An 18098-nucleotide genomic window follows, 5' to 3' on the forward strand; every position below is an offset into this window, starting at 1 on the left:
TACTGGCCATTAAAATTGCTGCACCACGAAGATGACGTGCTATAGGCGCGAAATTTAACCGACAGGAAGAAGATGCTGTGATATGCAAATGATTAGCTTTCCAGAGCATGCACACAAGGTTGGCTCCAGTGGCGACACCTACAACGTGCTGACATGAGGAAAGTTTCCAACCGATTTCTCATACTCAACTAGCACTTGACCGGCGTTGCCTGTTGAAACATTGTTGTGATGCCTCGTGTAAGGAGGAGAAATGCGTACCATCACGTTTCCGACTTTGATAAAGGTCGGATTGTAGCCTATCGCGATTGCGGTTGATCGTATCGCAACATTGCTGCTCGCGTTGGTCGAGATCCAATGACTGTTAGCAGAATATGGAATCGGTGGGTTCAGGAGGGTAATACGGAACGCCGTGCTGGATCCCAACGACCTCGTATCACTACCAGTCGAGATGACAGGCATCTTATCCGCATGGCTGTAACGGGTCGTGCAGCCGCATCTCGATCCCTGAGTCAACAGATGGGGACGTTTGCAAGACAACAACCATCAGCACGAACAGTTCGACGACGTTTGGAGCAGCATGGACTATCAACTCGGAGACCATGGCTGCGGTTAACCTTGACGCTGCATCACCACAGACAGGAGCGCCTGCGATGGTGTACTCAACGACGAACCTGGGTGCACGAATGGCAAAACGTCATTTTTTCGGATCAGTCCAGGTTCTGTTTACAGCATCATGATGGTCGCATCCGTGTTTGGCGACATCGCGGTGAACGCACATTGGAAGCGTGTATTCGTCATCGCCATACTGGCGTATCACCCGGCGTGATGGTATGGGGTGCCATTGGTTACACGTCTCGGTCACCTCATGTTTGCATTGACGGCACTTTGAACAGTGGACGTTACATTTCAGATGTGTTACGACCCGTGGCTCCACCCTTCATTCGATCCCTGCGAAACCCTACATTTCAGCAGGATAAAGCGCGACCGCATGTTGCAGGTCCTGTACGGGCCTTTCTGGATACAGAAAATGTTCGACTGCTGCCCTGGCCAGCACATTCTCCAGATCTCTCACCAACTGAAAACGTCTGGTCAACGGTGGCCGAGCAACTCGCTCGTCACAATACGCCAGCCACTACTCTTGATGAACTGTGGTATCGTGTTGAAGCTGTATGGGCAGCTGTACCTGTGCACGCCATCCAAGCTCCGTTTGACTCAATGCCCAGGCGTACCAAGGCCGTTATTACGGCCAGAAGTGGTTGTTCTGGGTACTGAGTTCTCAGGATCTATGCACCGAAATTGCGTGAAAATATAATCACATGTCAGTTCTAGCATAATATATTTGTCCAATGAATACCCGTTCATCATCTGCATTTCTTCTTGGCGTAGCAATTTTAATGGCCAGTAGTGTATATAAACGGAGCAGAGGTGAATTGGGAATCATGCTGGCGATGATACGGACTGCAAATGGGGAAGTCCATTGACATAAGCGACTTTGACAAAGGGCAAATTCTTACGGCACGATGGCTGTGAACGAGCAACTCAGAAACGACGAAGCTGGCCTGCTGTTCGCATGCTGCTATTGAGAGCGCCAACGGAAAGTGGCTGAGGGACGGTGGAACCAGAAGTAGACAACAAATTGTTGAACGTTCACGGCTCATCACATAACGTGGAGATTGGCGACGTGCGCTATCTGAAAAGCAGAACAGGCGGTGTATTGTGCGAGGTATGACGAAAGAGTACAATGCTGGGACAGGCACAAGTGTTTCCGAGCCTGCCTTTCAGCGCCTCCTGTTGAACATAGGGCTCTGCAGCAGACGCCAGGCTGGTCCTCTTGAAGGGGCACGGCCGATTTCCTTCCCCATTCTTCAAACAATCCGAGCTTATGCTCTGTCTCTAATGGCCTCGTTGTCGCCGGGACGTTAAACACTAACGTTTCTTCCTTCTTTCCGCAGCAAACGACTCTTTAATGTGTTCCCCTGTTGATCCAACGACATCGTCTACTACGACCGCAATGGGAACTACATCATCGTGATTGGACTGTGGATCATCGGAAACGTGTCGCCTGGTCGGACGAATAGCATTTCTTGTTGCACAAGGTCACGTGCGGATAAACTGTGCTATAGGAGTTGTTGTGGTCTTAAGTCTGCGGGCTTTCGAATAAAAAATGTGGCCCTCAACTACGTACCCTCAGACTCAAAGTTGAAATGTTAATATTTTTGGCTGGTTTCGTTGTCTGGGGACTGGGATACGTAGTTGCCGCATTACAAGCGAAATACTGCTGAGTCTACAGTATACAATATGAATATACACATGGTTCGAATGGTCGAAGGTTCCTATCACTCGGCAAAAATGGTTCAAATGGCTCTGAGCACTATGGGACTCAACTGCTGTGGTCATTAGTCCCCTAGAACTTAGAACTACTTAAACCTAACTAACCTAAGGACATCACAAACATTCATGCCCTAGGCAGGATTCGAACCTGCGACCGTAGCAGTCGCACGGTTCCGGACTGCGCGCCTAGAACCGCGAGACCACCGCGGCCGGCTATCACTCGGCAATTGCGAATTTATAAATGAAAGATTGCAATTAAATAGAATCTGCAGGTCCTATTTTAACGACTTTAAATGGTGAGTACGATAGCAGAAGTACTTTTAAGAATGCCGTTTATTTCTGCAAAACACTTATTGGTGTCGATGGTACAGCAGTTAAATAAAATATAAGTTGAGTAACAGGGAAACAATAGATTCCTACTTCACATAATTAGTTGTGAACAACATAGCTCGCGAGATATTCACTTCTTCAAATGGTTCAAATGGCTCTGAGCACTATGGGACTTAACTCCTGAGGTCATCAGTCCCCTAGAACTTAGAACTACTTAAACCTAAGTAACCTAAGGACATCACACACATCCATGCCCTAGGCAGGATTCGAACCTGGGACCGTAGCGGTCGCGCAGTTCCGGACTGTAACGCCCAGAACCGCTCGGCCACTCCGGCCGGCTCACTTCTTCATGCATACTATGTCACTTGTCCGCCTCCATAGCTAAGTGGTGAATGCGGCTCACCGCGATGTGAAACACCCGGGTTCGGTAACTGGGTGTGCCGGCATTTTCCCTCGGTGGGATGGCTAGAGTGGGGTACACTCAGCCTTTTGAGACCAACTGAGGAGCTACTTCACCGTGTAGAAGTGATTCCAAGATCAAGAAACCCAGCAAGGACAGGGAGAGCGGTATGATGACCACATGATCCTCAGCGCCACATGCAAAGATATCATCGTCAGAGGATGACGCGGCAGTCGGTCGGGCCCGATTGGCCTATCTAGGACCACAACGTGGAACTTTAATTTTACTTTACTTTTCACTTCGTAAAAATTGGTAATAAAATACTGGTCATTCCGTTCCGAGCCTACGATCTACCGAATTAAGTGTGCCTTACAAGGGGAGGCCGCCAATTGTGAAATTCAGATTCGATTCATACTGCGCATAATCAAAGCTCATGGCCAGAGGTGTAATGTGGCAAAGCACCAAGATGCACTTCTCAGCCGTTGTCGAGAAAATCGACAGAAACAGTTGCGGTGAAGTACTCTCTACGATTAATAGTTTTCTACAGCGTCGTGGTGCAGCGGTAAGCGCTCGGGTTCGTAATCCGAAGGTCGCTGGATCGAATCTCGCGCCATGCAATTTTTTTTTTTTTAGTATTTGTTTTTGTAATTCAAATGTGTACACACACACACACACACACACACACACATATATATATATATATATATATATATATATATATATATATATATATATATATATATATATAATTCCCGGCAATCAGTTGCAACAATTATGCATATAATAAGTTGTTGAAAGTCGTTTCTCGTGGAAAAACTGGCTACTTCGAACATCATTGCGTTTTCCGCAAACAAAGTTGTATTTCACAAATGTTATTAACTGTCTTCATAATGTTAACCACTTATAGTTAATGGAAGACGTAGAAACGATATTCCGAAACGAATACGTATAGCGTAAGTCAAACGTTCGAATTAGAACAGAGACGCCACGAACACAAATTTGCTGTGGCAGGTATGAAATGTAAGCTCCGTTACTCGCTCGTTACACTTGAAGTACAGATGTTGAATGGGCCGAAACATGCAGCCGCATAACAGCGTAGTTGCCTGCTAACTTCGAAAGAGGGTAGATGCGGTCCCTAGCGCAACTTATAACATCGTCGAAAATCAGTGCGGACGGGAGAGCTTTGGTACACCCTGTTAAACAAACGGAAAAATGGAGGCGGTACAATTGGAGAGCGATCCAGCGATTTGCCTTCACCAACATGCATAAGAAATTCATTTATATATATATATATATATATATATATATATATATATATATATATTGAATTACAAAAAACTAATTAGAAAAAATTGCATGGCATGAGATTCGATCCGGCGACCTTCGGATTACGAACCCGAGCGCTTACCGCTGCGCCATGACGCTGTAGAAAATTATTGATCGTAGAGAGTATTTCACCGCAACGGTTTCTTTTAACTGTCGATTTTCTCGACAACGGCTGAGAAGTGCATCTTGGTGCTTTGCCACATTACACCTCTGGCCATGAGCTTTTATTATGCGCAGTATGAATCGAATCTGAATTTCACAATTGGCGGCCTCCCCTTGTTAGAGGATCGAGCATAATAACGTATCTACATGTCCTATTGAGTACTCGCTTGATGTTTTCTTGCACATTCAGCCGCACGTCCAAGTAGTCACGAACAGAATCGCTACGGCGCCTCACCCATGACTGCCAGGCGGTAATTGAGAGCGACGACTATGACACCCTGGTCGAGCAGGAAGTCTGGGCCGTACTCGCTGGCGGAGCTGCTGCCGGCCCAGAAGTGGCCGCCGTAGATCCACACCATGACCGGCAGGAGCGCCTCCTCGGACAACTGAAAAGAGATACGAACAAAACTACAGGGTTATTACAAATGATTGAAGCGATTTCACAGCTCTACAATAACTTTATTATTTGAGATATTTTCACAATGCTTTGCACACACATACAAAAACTCAAAAAGTTTTTTTAGGCATTCACAAATGTTCGATATGTGCCCCTTTAGTGATTCGGCAGACATCAAGCCGATAATCAAGTTCCTCCCACACTCGGCGCAGCATGTCCCCATCAATGAGTTCGAAAGCATCGTTGATGCGAGCTCGCAGTTCTGGCACGTTTCTTGGTAGAGGAGGTTTAAACACTGAATCTTTCACATAACCCCACAGAAAGAAATCGCATGGGGTTAAGTCGGGAGAGCGTGGAGGCCATGACATGAATTGTTGATCATGATCACCACCACGACCGATCCATCGGTTTTCCAATCTCCTGTTTAAGAAATGCTTCTGCTTTAGCCTTTTCCGTAAGATTTTCCAAACCGTCGGCTGTGGTACGTTAGCTCCCTGCTTGCTTTATTCGTCGACTTCAGCGGGCTACGCGTGAAACTTGCCCGCACGCGTTCAACCGTTTCTTCGCTCACTGCAGGCCGACCCGTTGATTTCCCCTTACAGAGGCATCCAGAAGCTTTAAACTGCGCATACCATCGCCGAATGGAGTTAGCAGTTGGTGGATCTTTGTTGAACTTCGTCCTGAAGTGTCGTTGCACTGTTATGACTGACTGATGTGAGTGCATTTCAAGCACGACATACGCTTTTTCGGCTCCTGTCGCCATTTTGTCTCACTGCGCTCTCGAGCGCTCTGGCGGCAGAAACCTGAAGTGCGGTTTCAGCCGAACAAAACTTTATGAGTTTTTCTACGTATCTGTAGTGTGTCGTGACCATATGTCAATGAATGGAGCTACAGTGAATTTATGAAATCGCTTCAATCATTTGTAATAACCCTGTAATGACTCGGAATGACAGTGATAAATTAGTTTCACACACACTCCCAAGTTACTGAAATAGAGCCAACAATGCGAGATCGTAAGGCAAGGCCACACGCGATGACTTGTCTGCACACATTGAAAGATATGCGTTTGTTTCGCACTCGTTTCACATTTTTATCATTTTTATTCTCACGATGGCATGCCCTTGTTGCCCTTAATTTTCTTTGTCGAAGTCACACAGATACTTGAGAGAGGATGGGTGCAAGATATTTTGTTTTATTTTCCGTTAAATTCAGCAGTCCCATTCCTGTAGCCAAAATGATTTCCTTTCCCGTCTTGACCGTCTAGCTTGAAGGCATGGGTGAGCGTTTTGAATGTCACGCAGAGGCCAAAGAAGCCCCTTTTACTTATTCTCCCAAGTACTAGCACCAACCATTGGTGCTACGGTCGCAGGTTCGAATCCTGCCTCGGGCATGGATGTGTGTGATGTCCTTAGGTTAGTTAGGTTTAAGTAGTTCTAAGTTCTAGGGGACTGATGACCTCAGATGTTAAGTCCCATAGTGCTCAGAGCCATTTGAACCACCAACCATTGGAATCTCACTTTCCCGTATTTTTTGGTGCCGCCAATAGGTGTCTCTGAAACGGCGACTAGTTTCCGAGGCTTTTCCGCCAACCCCACTGGATGTTGGAACGGGGGCCACGTCCCTCTCCTAAGAAATTCCTCTCTGATCAAGGGAGAGAAGTTCACTTTGGCAGGGAGAGTTTTCTAGCCTTTGGTTAGTAAGCGTATGTGTTCCTAGCGTACTCGAAATTAGATATTGTCAAGATGCGTGTAGTGACTTAGGAAGTTAGTAAACTCAAACGTATCAGCGCCTTGCCGGCCGCGGTGGCTCTCCAGTTCGGAGCCGCGCTGCTGCTACGGTCGCAGGTTCGAATCCTGCCTCGCGCATGGGTGTGTGTGATGTCCTTAGGTTAGTTAGGTTTGAGTAGTTCTAAGCTCTAGGGGACTGATGACCACAGCAGTTGAGTCCCATAGCGCTCAGAGCCATTTAAACCATTTTTGTATCAGCGCCTTCTTGTTCCTTAGTCGGAGAGAGTATGAAGCAGTCCTTATTCGTGTCAAAATTACATCAGTTTTCTACTCGCAAAGAAGTCAGAACTAATAATTTTGGTTCCGTCTGCAGTTTGCCTGTTTACACCGCTTGGTCAACTGCTCTTGTTTTCTCTATTAAAGAATTATAAGCAATTACCTTTTTATCTAGACTGTAGGAGTTCTTGGTCCTACTTTCCACAAACATGCGTGACTCCTATATATTTCAGTAAACTCAACAATGAACTCCCTACAGCGCTTTTTTAAAAATAGGAACTCCCATTTTTTATTACATATTCGTGTAGTACGTAAAGAAATATGAATGTTTTGGTTGGACCACTTTTTTCGCTTTGTGAAGATGGTGCTGTAATAGTTCTGTATTTTAATTTAAAAAACCTACCTGTTACCAACTGTTCGTCTAAAATTGTGAGCCATATGTTTGTGACTATTACAGCGCCATCTGTCAAAAAAGCGAAAAAAGTGCCCAACTAAAACATTCATATTTCTTTACGTACTACACGAATATGTAATAAAAATGGGGGTTCCTTTTTTAAAAAAAACGCAGATGATATCCGTTTGACCTATGGCAGCGCCATCTAGCGGGCCAACCATAGCGCCATCTGGTTTCCCCCTTCAAGCTAGACGAGTTTCGTTCTTTGTAGTTTTTTCGTTTGACTCTTATTTCGTGAGATATTTGGCCCGGTCACGATCAATGGACCACCCTGTATATGTCAGTAATTGCATTCCATTGCAACATGAGATTCATGCTTTGTGTGTTCTTTTGTCGAAATTCAGTGTTCTTCTTGATAAAACTGACTGTTCTTCCAGAGCAATGCAGCAAGATACTTTTTCAGTTTTTTCAATTAGAATATTTTAAACCGTGAAACAGTCAGGAAGTGTTTGTCGTACTAATGAAGGTACAGACATGAAGCAAGAATTCTACAGCTTCTCCTATTGTTTCGTGCTGGAATCTAGAAATAACTACAGTTCTCATTTAAATATCAGTCATTCGAAGCAAAAAAATTCTAGGAAACAAGGGCTCTAACACTCATGCATCATGAGTACATCATCTTCGGTACTATGGAACAGATCTCTTCCACTGCAAGGTATTTTCCACAGTTTGAAAGATGGTAGTATGGACCGCAACAAGAACAAGTGACAATAAACACGCGATCTAAGGCACGTAAGTGCATTCCCTAAGAGCCATGAGCTGTTCTTCATTTTTGCTACTGTGAAATGCACCTCTTCTACTGAACAAGTGCTCAAAGCTCTTAAAGTATGTATTTTATCTTGTTTTAGTCCATACTACATCATCCTAAAATATGGTAAGCAAAGCTCTTGCAGTAGAAGAGATTTGTTCCACAGTATTGAAGATGAAGAAGAGCTCATAGCTCTTAAGGCAAGCATTTTAGAGCCTAGACCTTTTTTGCTTCCAATGTTCGTATCTGGATATTGACAGTTCCTCCTGGGACACTGTGTGTATAAAATTTCCTACACGCAAGATAGAGATTATGGTGATGACTGAATTGGTCTCGCCGAAGATACAAGTTAAATGAGGTGACCTATGTGTGGGGGAAGTGGCAACAAAACGACTATTCACGTTGGTGTGTAGAATATATGAGTCTGGCGATATACCATCTGACTTTCGGAGAAGCATCATCCACACAATTCCGAAGACGGCAAGAGCTGACAAGTGCGAGAATTATCGCACAATCAGCTTAACAGCTCATGCATCGAAGCTGCTTACAAGAATAATATACAGAAGAATGGAAAAGAAAATTGAGAATGCGCTAGGTGAAGATCAGTTTGGCGTTAGGAAAAGTAAAGGGACGAGAGAGGCAATTCTGACGTTACGGCTAATAATGGAAGCAAGGCTAAAGAAAAATCAAGACACTTTCATAGGATTTGTCGACCTGGAAAAAGCGTTCGACAATATAAAATGGTGCAAGGTGTTCGAGATTGTGAAAAAAGTAGGGGTAAGCTATAGGGAGAGACGGGTCATATACAATATGTACAACAACCAAGAGAGAATAATAAGAGTGGACGATCAAGAACGAAGTGCTCGTATTAAGAAGGGTGTAAGACAAGGCTGTAGACTTTCGCCCCTACTCTTCAATCTGTACATCGAGGAAGCAATGATGGAAATAAAAGAAAGGTTCAGGAGTGGAATTAAAATACAAGGTGAAAGGATATCAATGATACGATTCGCTGATGACATTGCTATCCTGAGTGAAAGTGAAGAAGAATTAAATGATCTGCTGAACGGAATGAACAGTCTAATGAGTACACAGTATGGTTTGAGAGTAAATCGGAGAAAGACGAAGGTAATGAGAAGTAGTAGGAATGAGAACAGCGAGAAACTTAACATCAGGACTGATGGTCACGAAGTCAATGAAGTTAAGGAATTCTGCTACCTAGGCAGTAAAATAACCAATGACGGACGGAGCAAGGAGGACATCAAAAGCAGACTCGCTATGGCAAAAAAGGCATTTCTGGCCAAGAGAAGTCTACTAATATCAAATACCGGCCTTAATTTGAGGATGTACGTCTGGAGTACAGCATTGTATGGTAGTGAAACGTGGACTGTGGGAGAACCGGAACAGAAGAGAATCGAAGCATTTGAGATGTGGTGCTATAGACAAATGTTGAAAATTAGGTGGACTGATAAGGTAAGGAATGAGGAGGTTCTACGCAGAATCGGAGAGGAACGGAATATGTGGAAAGCACTGATAAGGAGAAGGGACTGGATGATAGGACATCTGCTAAAACATGAGGGAATGACTTCCATGGTACTAGAGGGAGCTGTAGAGGGCAAAAACTGTACAGGAAGACAGAGATTGGAATACGTCAAGTAAATAATTGAGGACGTAGGTTGCAAGTGCTACTCTGAGATGAAGAGGTTAGCACAGGAAAGGAATTCGTGGCGGGCCGCATCAAACCAGTCAGTAGACTGATGAAAAAAAAAATTGTGCACCTCGGACGACTCACCGACGGCGTGTAGAGGTTGAGGTAGAGGCAGTCCTCAGAGCCGGACAGCTGCGTACCCATCGCCTGCAGGCAGTCATCCGCCTCTTCTACGGCGTCACGCACGCCCTCCCACGGTGTCACCGGCTGCGGCGGCTGTCAACAGGAAAAACACGTGAGAGGTTCCATCTGGCACGCTATTCTCAAACCGACATCATTTCTATATTTTCAGTTATCTTTGAAACTGGTATCGACTTCTACTTCGTCAATCTAATGCAAAGAGACTTTTTCCAAAGCTGTTTCACAGAGGAAGACTGCACTGTAGTTCCTTCTCTAGATTGTCGCACGGATGACAAAATGGTAGATATCGAAATAGACGACAGAGGGATAGAGAAACAATTAAAATTCCTCAAAAGAGGAAAGGCCGCTGGACCTGATGGGACACCAGTTCGATTTTACACAGAGTACGCGAAGGAACTTGCCCCCCTTCTTGCAGCGGTGTACCGTAGGTCTCTAGAAGTGCGTAGCGTTCCAAAGGATTGGAAAATGGCACAGGTCGTCCCCGCTTTCAAGAAGGGACGTCGAACAGATGTGCAGAACTGTAGACCTAAATCTCTGACGTCGATCAGTTATAGAATTTTGGAACACGTATTATGTTCGAATATAATGACTTTTCTGGAGACTAGAAATCTACTCTGTAGGAATCAGCATGGGTTTCGAAAAAGACGGTCGTGTGAAACCCAGCTCGCGCTATTCGTCCACGAGACTCAGAGGGCCATAGACACGGATTCACAGGTAGATGCCGTGTTTCTTGACTTCCGAAAGGCGTTCGATACAGTTCCCAACAGTCGTTTAATGAACAAAGTAAGAGCATATGGAGTATCAGACCAATTGTGTGATTGGCTTGAAGAGTTCCTAGATAACAGAAAGCAGCATGTCATTCTCAATGGAGAGAAGTCTTCCGAAGTAAGAGTGATTTTAGGTGTGCCGCAGGGGAGTGTCGTAGGACCGTTGCTATTCACAATTTACATAAATGACCTGGTAGATGACATCGGAAGTTCACTGAGGCTTTTTGAAGATGATGCTGTGGTGTATCGAGAGGTTGTAACAATGGAAAATTGTACTGAAATGCAGGAGGATCTGCAGCGAATTGACGCATGGTGCAGGGAATGGCAATTGAATCTCAATGTAGACAAGTGTAATGTGCTGCTAGTACATAGAAAGGTAGATCCCTTATCATTTAGCTACAAAATAGCAGGTTAGCAACTGGAAGCAGTTAATTCCATAAATTATCTGGGAGTACGCATTAGGAGTGATTTAAAATGGAATGATCATAAAAGTTGATCTTCGGTAAAGCAGATGCCAGACTGAGATTCATTGGAAGAATCCTAAGGAAATGCAATCCGAAAACAAAGGAAGTAGGTTACAGTACACTTGTTCGCCCACTGCTTGAATACTGCTCAGTAGTGTGGGATCCGTACCAGACAGGGTTGATAGAAGAGATAGAGAAGATCCAACGGAGAGCATCGCGCTTCGTTGCAGGATCATTTAGTAATCGCGAAAGCGTTACGGAGATGATAGATAAACTCCAGTGGAAGACTCTGCAGGAGAGACGCTCAGTAGCTCCGTACGGGCTTTTGTTAAAGTTTCGAGAACATACCTTCACCGAAGAGTCAAGCAGTATATTGCTCCCTCCTACGTATATCTCGCGAAGAGACCATGAGGATAAAATCAGAGAGGTTAGAGCCCACACAGAAGCACACCGACAATCCTTCTTTCCACGAACAATACGAGACTGGAATAGAAGGGAGAACCGACAGAGGTACTCAGGGTACCCTCCGCCACACACCGTCAGGTGGCTTGCGGAGTATGGATGTAGATGTAGGTGTAGATGAAATAAAAATATTTATATTGGCGCACATCGTTTAATTTGTAGCAGTCATTCTCTTTTCTAGTGTGCCGTGTATTAGCGATTCATGGCACAGTCGTATTCCTGTCTCACTTGGCTGTTGTTTCTAGCGCTGCAGCAGAGTGTGTCTGCAAATGTCCTATTTTGGTTCAAATGGCTCTGAGCACTATGGGACTTAACATCTGAGATCATCAGTCCCTCAGAACTTAGAACTACTTAAACCTAACTAACCTAAGGACATCACACACATCCATGCCCGAGGCAGGTTTCAAACCTGCCACCGTAGCTGTCGCGCGGTTCCAGACTGTAGCGCCTAGAACCGCTCGGCGACTCCGGCCGGCTTTCCCATTTTCTAACTTTCAAGTTGGTGTGATGTATGGCAGCTAGGTCTAAATGTGGAAAAATGTGTGATAATGCAGACGAATAGGAAGAACAATCCTGTAATGATCGGATACAGTACTGCTAGTGCCCTGCTTGACACAATCAAGTTGTTTAAATATCTGAGCACAACGTTGCAGAGCGATATGAAATGGAACGAGCGTGTGAGAAGTATGGTAGGGAGCCCGCCCGGTTAGCCGTGCGGTCTAACACACTGGTTTCCGGACGGATTATTGTCGAGGTCTGCTGTGCCGGCCAGTCTGTGGATGGTTTTTAAGGCTGTTTTCCATCTGCCTCGGCGAATGTGGGCTGGTTCCCCTTATTCCGCCTTAGTTACACCATGTCGGCGATTGCTGCGCAAACACTGTCTCCACGTACGCGTTCACCATAATGACTCTACCACGCAAGCACTGGGGTTACAATCGTCTGGTGTGAGACGTTCCCGGCGGGTCCACTCGGGGCCGAACCGCACAATAACTCTGGGTTCGATGTGGGGCGGTGGTGGGGTGAGTGGACTGCTGTAGCCTGTTATGGGGTTGTGAACCACTGAGGGCTTTGGCGGGGACGAAACCTCTCCGTCGTTTCTAGGTCCCCAGTTCCATACAAAACAATACAATACTGTGGCCGGAAAGGAGACTGGTCGACTTTGGGTTATTGTTGCCGATGAAGTTCCACGCCCCGTGACAGCAAGGGGAACGATGCGGGAGACCCGCATCGCCGTACTAGGCAATATCCTAGTGGAGGTAGTTTGTCATTGCCTTCCTCCGACCGTAATGGGAATGAATGATGATGATAAAGACGGCACAACAACACCCAGTCATCTCGAGGCAGGGAAAAATCCCTGACCTCGCCGGGAATCGAACCTGGGACCCTGTACTCGGGACGCGAGAACGCTACCGCGAGACCACGATCAGCGGACTTGGTTTATTGGAAGAATTTAAGTAAAGGGTGGTTCATCTGTAAAGGAGATAGCATATAGGACCCTAGTGCGACCTATTCTTGAGTACTGCTCGAGTTTTTGGGATCCGTACCAGGTCAGACTAAAGGGAGCCATCAATTCAGAGATGGGATGACAAATTTGTTACCGATAGCGTAAGTGTAACGGAGATGCTTGGGGAGTTCAAATGGGAATCCCTGGAGGGAAGGCGACGTTCTTTTCGAGAAATACTATTGAGAAAATTTAGAGAACTGGCATTTGAAGCTGACTGCCATGCGATTCTACTGCCGCTAACATACATTGCGCGGAAGGGTCACTAAGATAAGATAAGAGAAATTAGGGCTCATACGGAGGCATACAGACACTCGTTTTTCCCTCGTTCTGTTTACAAGTGGAACAGGAAAGGAAATGACTATTAGTGGTACAAGGTACCCTCCGCCATGCACCGTACGGTGGCTTCCAGAGCATCTATGTAGATGTCGATGTAGAACAACAAAATTGTTGCTCACAGCACCATAGCGGCATGTCATCACAGCGAGGAGTCTGGCGTACGACAGAGTTGCACCGGCGCTAGGCGACTAGGGCAGGGTCTCCAAACTTTTTAGTCTGCGGGCCACATTGACTCCTCCACGAAGTCATAAGGGCCAAGATCTACCTAGTGGGATTAAAGCACTCTAGCTTTCCATGATCACCGTAATGTAAGGCTAAAGGAAAGATGAAATCGCAAAAATCTAAGGTTGTGGGAATAGCTAGCACTGAAACGAACTACACGATTTTTATTTAATTACATAATTTTGATTGGCGGGCGTACCTGACCGAAATTCTGGCGTATTTTATTGTGGCGAATTTCATCGACAAAAAAGTGTATTACTGCACATTCTTCACGAAAGCGTCCTGCAAAGTTAACGAATTCTCAAAATCATTGTTAGCAACACTATTACTACAAGACGGAACAGAGGTAGAGTATGTCAGCGCATTGTTATTTCAAGCGGCGCAACAATTACTTTAGTTATGTAGTCTTGTAGCGAGTAGCAGAGTCAATGTCGCGGTGTATTGGTCACGATAGGCCTCGAAACTCAATTGGTGGCAGTGTAGATACCACCTCAAATACAGGGTGATTCAAAAAGAATACCACAACTTTAGGAATTTAAAACTCTGCAACGACAAAAGGCAGAGCTAAGCACTATCTGTCGGCGAATGAAGGGAGCTATAAAGTTTCATTTAGTTGTACATTTGTTCGCTTGAGTCGCTGTTGACTAGGCGTCAGCGTCAGTTGATGCTAAGATGGCGACCGCTCAACAGAAAGCTTTTTGTGTTATTGAGTACGGCAGAAGTGAATCGACGACAGTTGTTCAGCGTGCATTTCGAACGAAGTATGGTGTTAAACCTCCTGATAGGTGGTGTATTAAACGTTGGTATAAATAGTTTACAGAGAATGGGTGTTTGGGTAAAGGGAAAAGTTCTGGACGGCCGAGAACGAGTGATGAAAATGTAGCACGCATCCAGCAAGCATTTGTTCGCAGCCCAGGAAAATCGACTCGCAGAGCTAGCAGAGAGCTGCAAATTCCACAATCAACTGTATGGAGAGTCCTACGAAAAAGGTTAGTTATGAAACCTGAACGTCAACTACCCGAGGCGATGGGTCGGCCGCCAGGCAGCCCGTGACAGAGCACTTCATCACTGGCCTCCAAGAAGCCCTGATCTTACCCCCTGCGATTTTTTCTTATGGGGGTATGTTAAGGATATGGTGTTTCGGCCACCTCTCCCAGCCACCATTGATGATTTGAAACGAGAAATAACAGCAGCTATCCAAACTGTTACGCCTGATATGCTACAGAGAGTGTGGAACGAGTTGGAGTGTCGGGTTGATATTGCTCGTGTGTCTGGAGGGGGCCATATTGAACATCTCTGAACTTGTTTTTGAGTGAAAAAAAAATCTTTTTAAATACTCTTTGTAATTATGTATAACAGAAGGTTATATTATGTTTCTTTCATTAAATACACATTTTTAAAGTTGTGGTATTCTTTTTGAATTACCCTGTATTTGGCGGGCCGGATACCGGGGGTGTCCGGCCAGCTAACGCGGGCCGGTTTGTCGGCCGTCGCGGGCCGGTTTCAGCCCGCGGGCCGCAGTTTGGAGACCCCTGCACTAGGGCATGCTGCCTGGTCCTCTTTATGTCTGGAGTGGCGGGCTGACGACGTTGTCCAGCAAATTGTGGCACCCTGGAGAATGGGGTGGCCGGTCTCGTACGGAAGACCGGAGCTAAAGAAGACAGTACGGGTAATGTAACTGATGATGATAAACAGAAGGCCGAAATTCTAAACCTAGCTTTCAAAAGCTCGTTTACGGTAGAGGACTGCAGCACCAATCCCCCTTTCAACTATCGAACAAACGCAAGGATGGCTTAGTGTTTAGTGTATCTGGGATTGTAAAACAGTAGACGCCAGGGAGGCATCTGATCCAGACGGTATCCCCATAAGATTTCATGTTGTCTATGCTACAAATATAGCACCATTATTATCCATCATCTATCAGAGATCATTGGAACAGCAGAAGAAGGCCCAGATCATAGCAGTCTATAAAAAGGGCAGAAAAACGGATTCACAAAATTACCGGCCAATTTCACTGACATCAACTTGTTGTAGAATCATGGAACATATTTTCTGTTCAGACATAATGACCTTTCTAGACTCTGAGAAGCTCACCTGCAGGAAGCAGCACGGTTTTAGGAAACAGCGGTCATGCGAGACACAGCTGGCCTTCTTTGCGCATGATCTACAACAGGCTCTAGATACCGGCTCCCAGGTTGATGCCATATTCCTCGACTTTCGGAGGGCGTTCGGCTCAGTTCTGCGCTTTCGCTTGCTCCGGAAAGTGCGCGCTGACGGTCTATCCGATGACATATGCGGTTAGATAGATAGTTTTCTAACAGGCAGAAAGCAGTATGTCGTACTGAATGGTGTGACTTCAACAAAAACAAGCGTAACTTCAGCTGTCCCCCAGGGCAGCGTAATAGGACCTCTGCTTTTTACGATTTACATAAACGTTCTGGTTGATGGTATTGACAGCGGCATTAGACTATTTGACGATGATGCTGTAGTCTACAGGAAAGTACTATCACACGAAAGTTGTGAACAAATCAATGAGGGTCTGCATAAAATAAATGCGTGATGTAATGACTGGCAGTTATCTCTGAATATTAGTAAGTGTAACCTACTGCGTATAACAAAGCGAAAATCCCCATTAATGTACGAGTACAAAATAAATGCCCAGTCATTGAAAGCGGTAACATCCGTCAAGTATCTGGGTGTGACTATTCGAAATGATCTCAAATGGAACGATCAGATTACACAAGTACCGGATAAGGCGAACTCTAGATTGCGGTTTATAGGTAGAAGCGATGCAGTCCTTGAACAAATGATGTTGCTTACATTACTTTAGTTCGTTCAGTCTTAGAGTATTGTTCGTCTGTATGGAATCTTTACCAGTTGGGTCTGATTCAAAAGATTGAGAAGGTCCAAAGAAGAGCGGCAAGATTCGTGACTGGTACATGTAGCAATCGCGAGAGCGTTACAAATCTCATAGAAAGTTTGAAGTGGGACGCACTTGGAGATAGACAACGCACTAAACGGAAGGGGCTGCTCACTAAAGTCCAAAATCCGATCTTCGCCGAGGATGTAGAGCATATATTATTACCGCCAACTTTCATATCGCGCAATGGTCACCATTCAAAGATAAGGGAAACTAGACCTCGTACTGAGGTGTTCAGACAGTCGCTTTTTCCTCGCGCGATCCACGAGTGGAACAGAGGGGGAGAATTTGACTTTGGCGCGAATAGTGCCCTCCGCCACACACAGCTTGCTGGCTAGCGGAGTATGTATGTAGATATGTAGGAGGCAGGAGCTGCGGCTGAGTGAAGGGAATGGCATCAACTTGGTGCCAGCACTGGTGGACCGTGGACATCGGTGAACAAGAAGTCTTGGCATCTGGCTCTAGGCCAAGCATGGCACTCCGGCCGAGCGTGTTTAATCCTGGCTTGGCTGGCCAAGGGAGTCGGTCGTGATAGTGGCGCTGCGTAGATGAAGGACGGGGCGGGTGCGGTCGACATCTGAGGGAGCCCTGGTGGAGAACCAATACCAAGAAGGGTAGCTAGAATGCTATCCAGCTAGCAGACTCGCAGACTTGCACTCGGGATCGACGGATGGCTTTCTATCAACACAGCGCATCGTCCTGGTGGTCTGGAGCAGTGAACACCGCTTGGGTTCGTTAATGACAGTGCAGCCAAGAGTCTGGTGTTGCTAGCTGCAGCGTGCTTTCGGCTTCGATGGTTAAAGTAAATTACTATGTATTATTATTTGTGGTGTAATATTTCTTGCTCCCTCTACTGAGAGGTAGGTGAAATTGTGTCAGGTATTGAGTTTTGCATTTTGTAAATTGAGTACTGAATACTTTTCTTGTGTCACCTCGTGTATGCGCTTGGATCTGTTGAAATTGGTTAATAGGTATATTTAGATACTGTTAAGGATTTACGCCCACATAACCCTTAGTCGCTTTCCACTCCCATCGTTACCTGCGCCACATTATGAATGGTACGAGACGATACTCTTGTTGATAAACAATTTTTTTTATCCTATGTCTGCTTCTTGGATATCCTCTACTTATATTACATAAAGAGTCTTCCAGACAACTTTTTTTTGTGTGTGTCTTCATTTTCTTTTACCATAGAGGAAAAACGTGATGCAGATCTCTCAGCGAAATATCATTTTATGGCTCGGTAAGCCTTTTTTAAGCCTCATCTACATCAGTTCACATCCATTGGAAGCCAAAGTTTTGCAGTTTCGATTTAAACAGTCTGTTAAGTTTTTCTGCAAATTATTTGTAGCTTATTGAGAAGGACTTGTAACAACTATAGCTGCTGTATCCGACATGGCATCAGACAAAGATAGTGACATGATCT

General features: G+C 45.4%; 1 protein-coding gene across 1 annotated transcript in view; it reads right to left on the bottom strand.

Annotated features, from left to right (window-relative positions):
- LOC124598501 (juvenile hormone esterase-like) overlaps nt 1–18098 on the bottom strand; it is a 73811-nt gene that overhangs the window by 37407 nt on the left and 18306 nt on the right. Inside the window, exons 3-4 of the mRNA XM_047136005.1 lie at nt 9941–10072; nt 4785–4935 (exon numbers count right to left, since the gene is read on the bottom strand). Coding sequence (XP_046991961.1) covers nt 4785–4935; nt 9941–10072 — 283 coding nt within the window. The remainder of the gene's footprint in view (nt 1–4784; nt 4936–9940; nt 10073–18098) is intronic.

This window comes from Schistocerca americana, chromosome 1, assembly GCF_021461395.2.
Source record: "Schistocerca americana isolate TAMUIC-IGC-003095 chromosome 1, iqSchAmer2.1, whole genome shotgun sequence".
Lineage (NCBI taxonomy): Eukaryota > Metazoa > Arthropoda > Insecta > Orthoptera > Acrididae > Schistocerca > Schistocerca americana.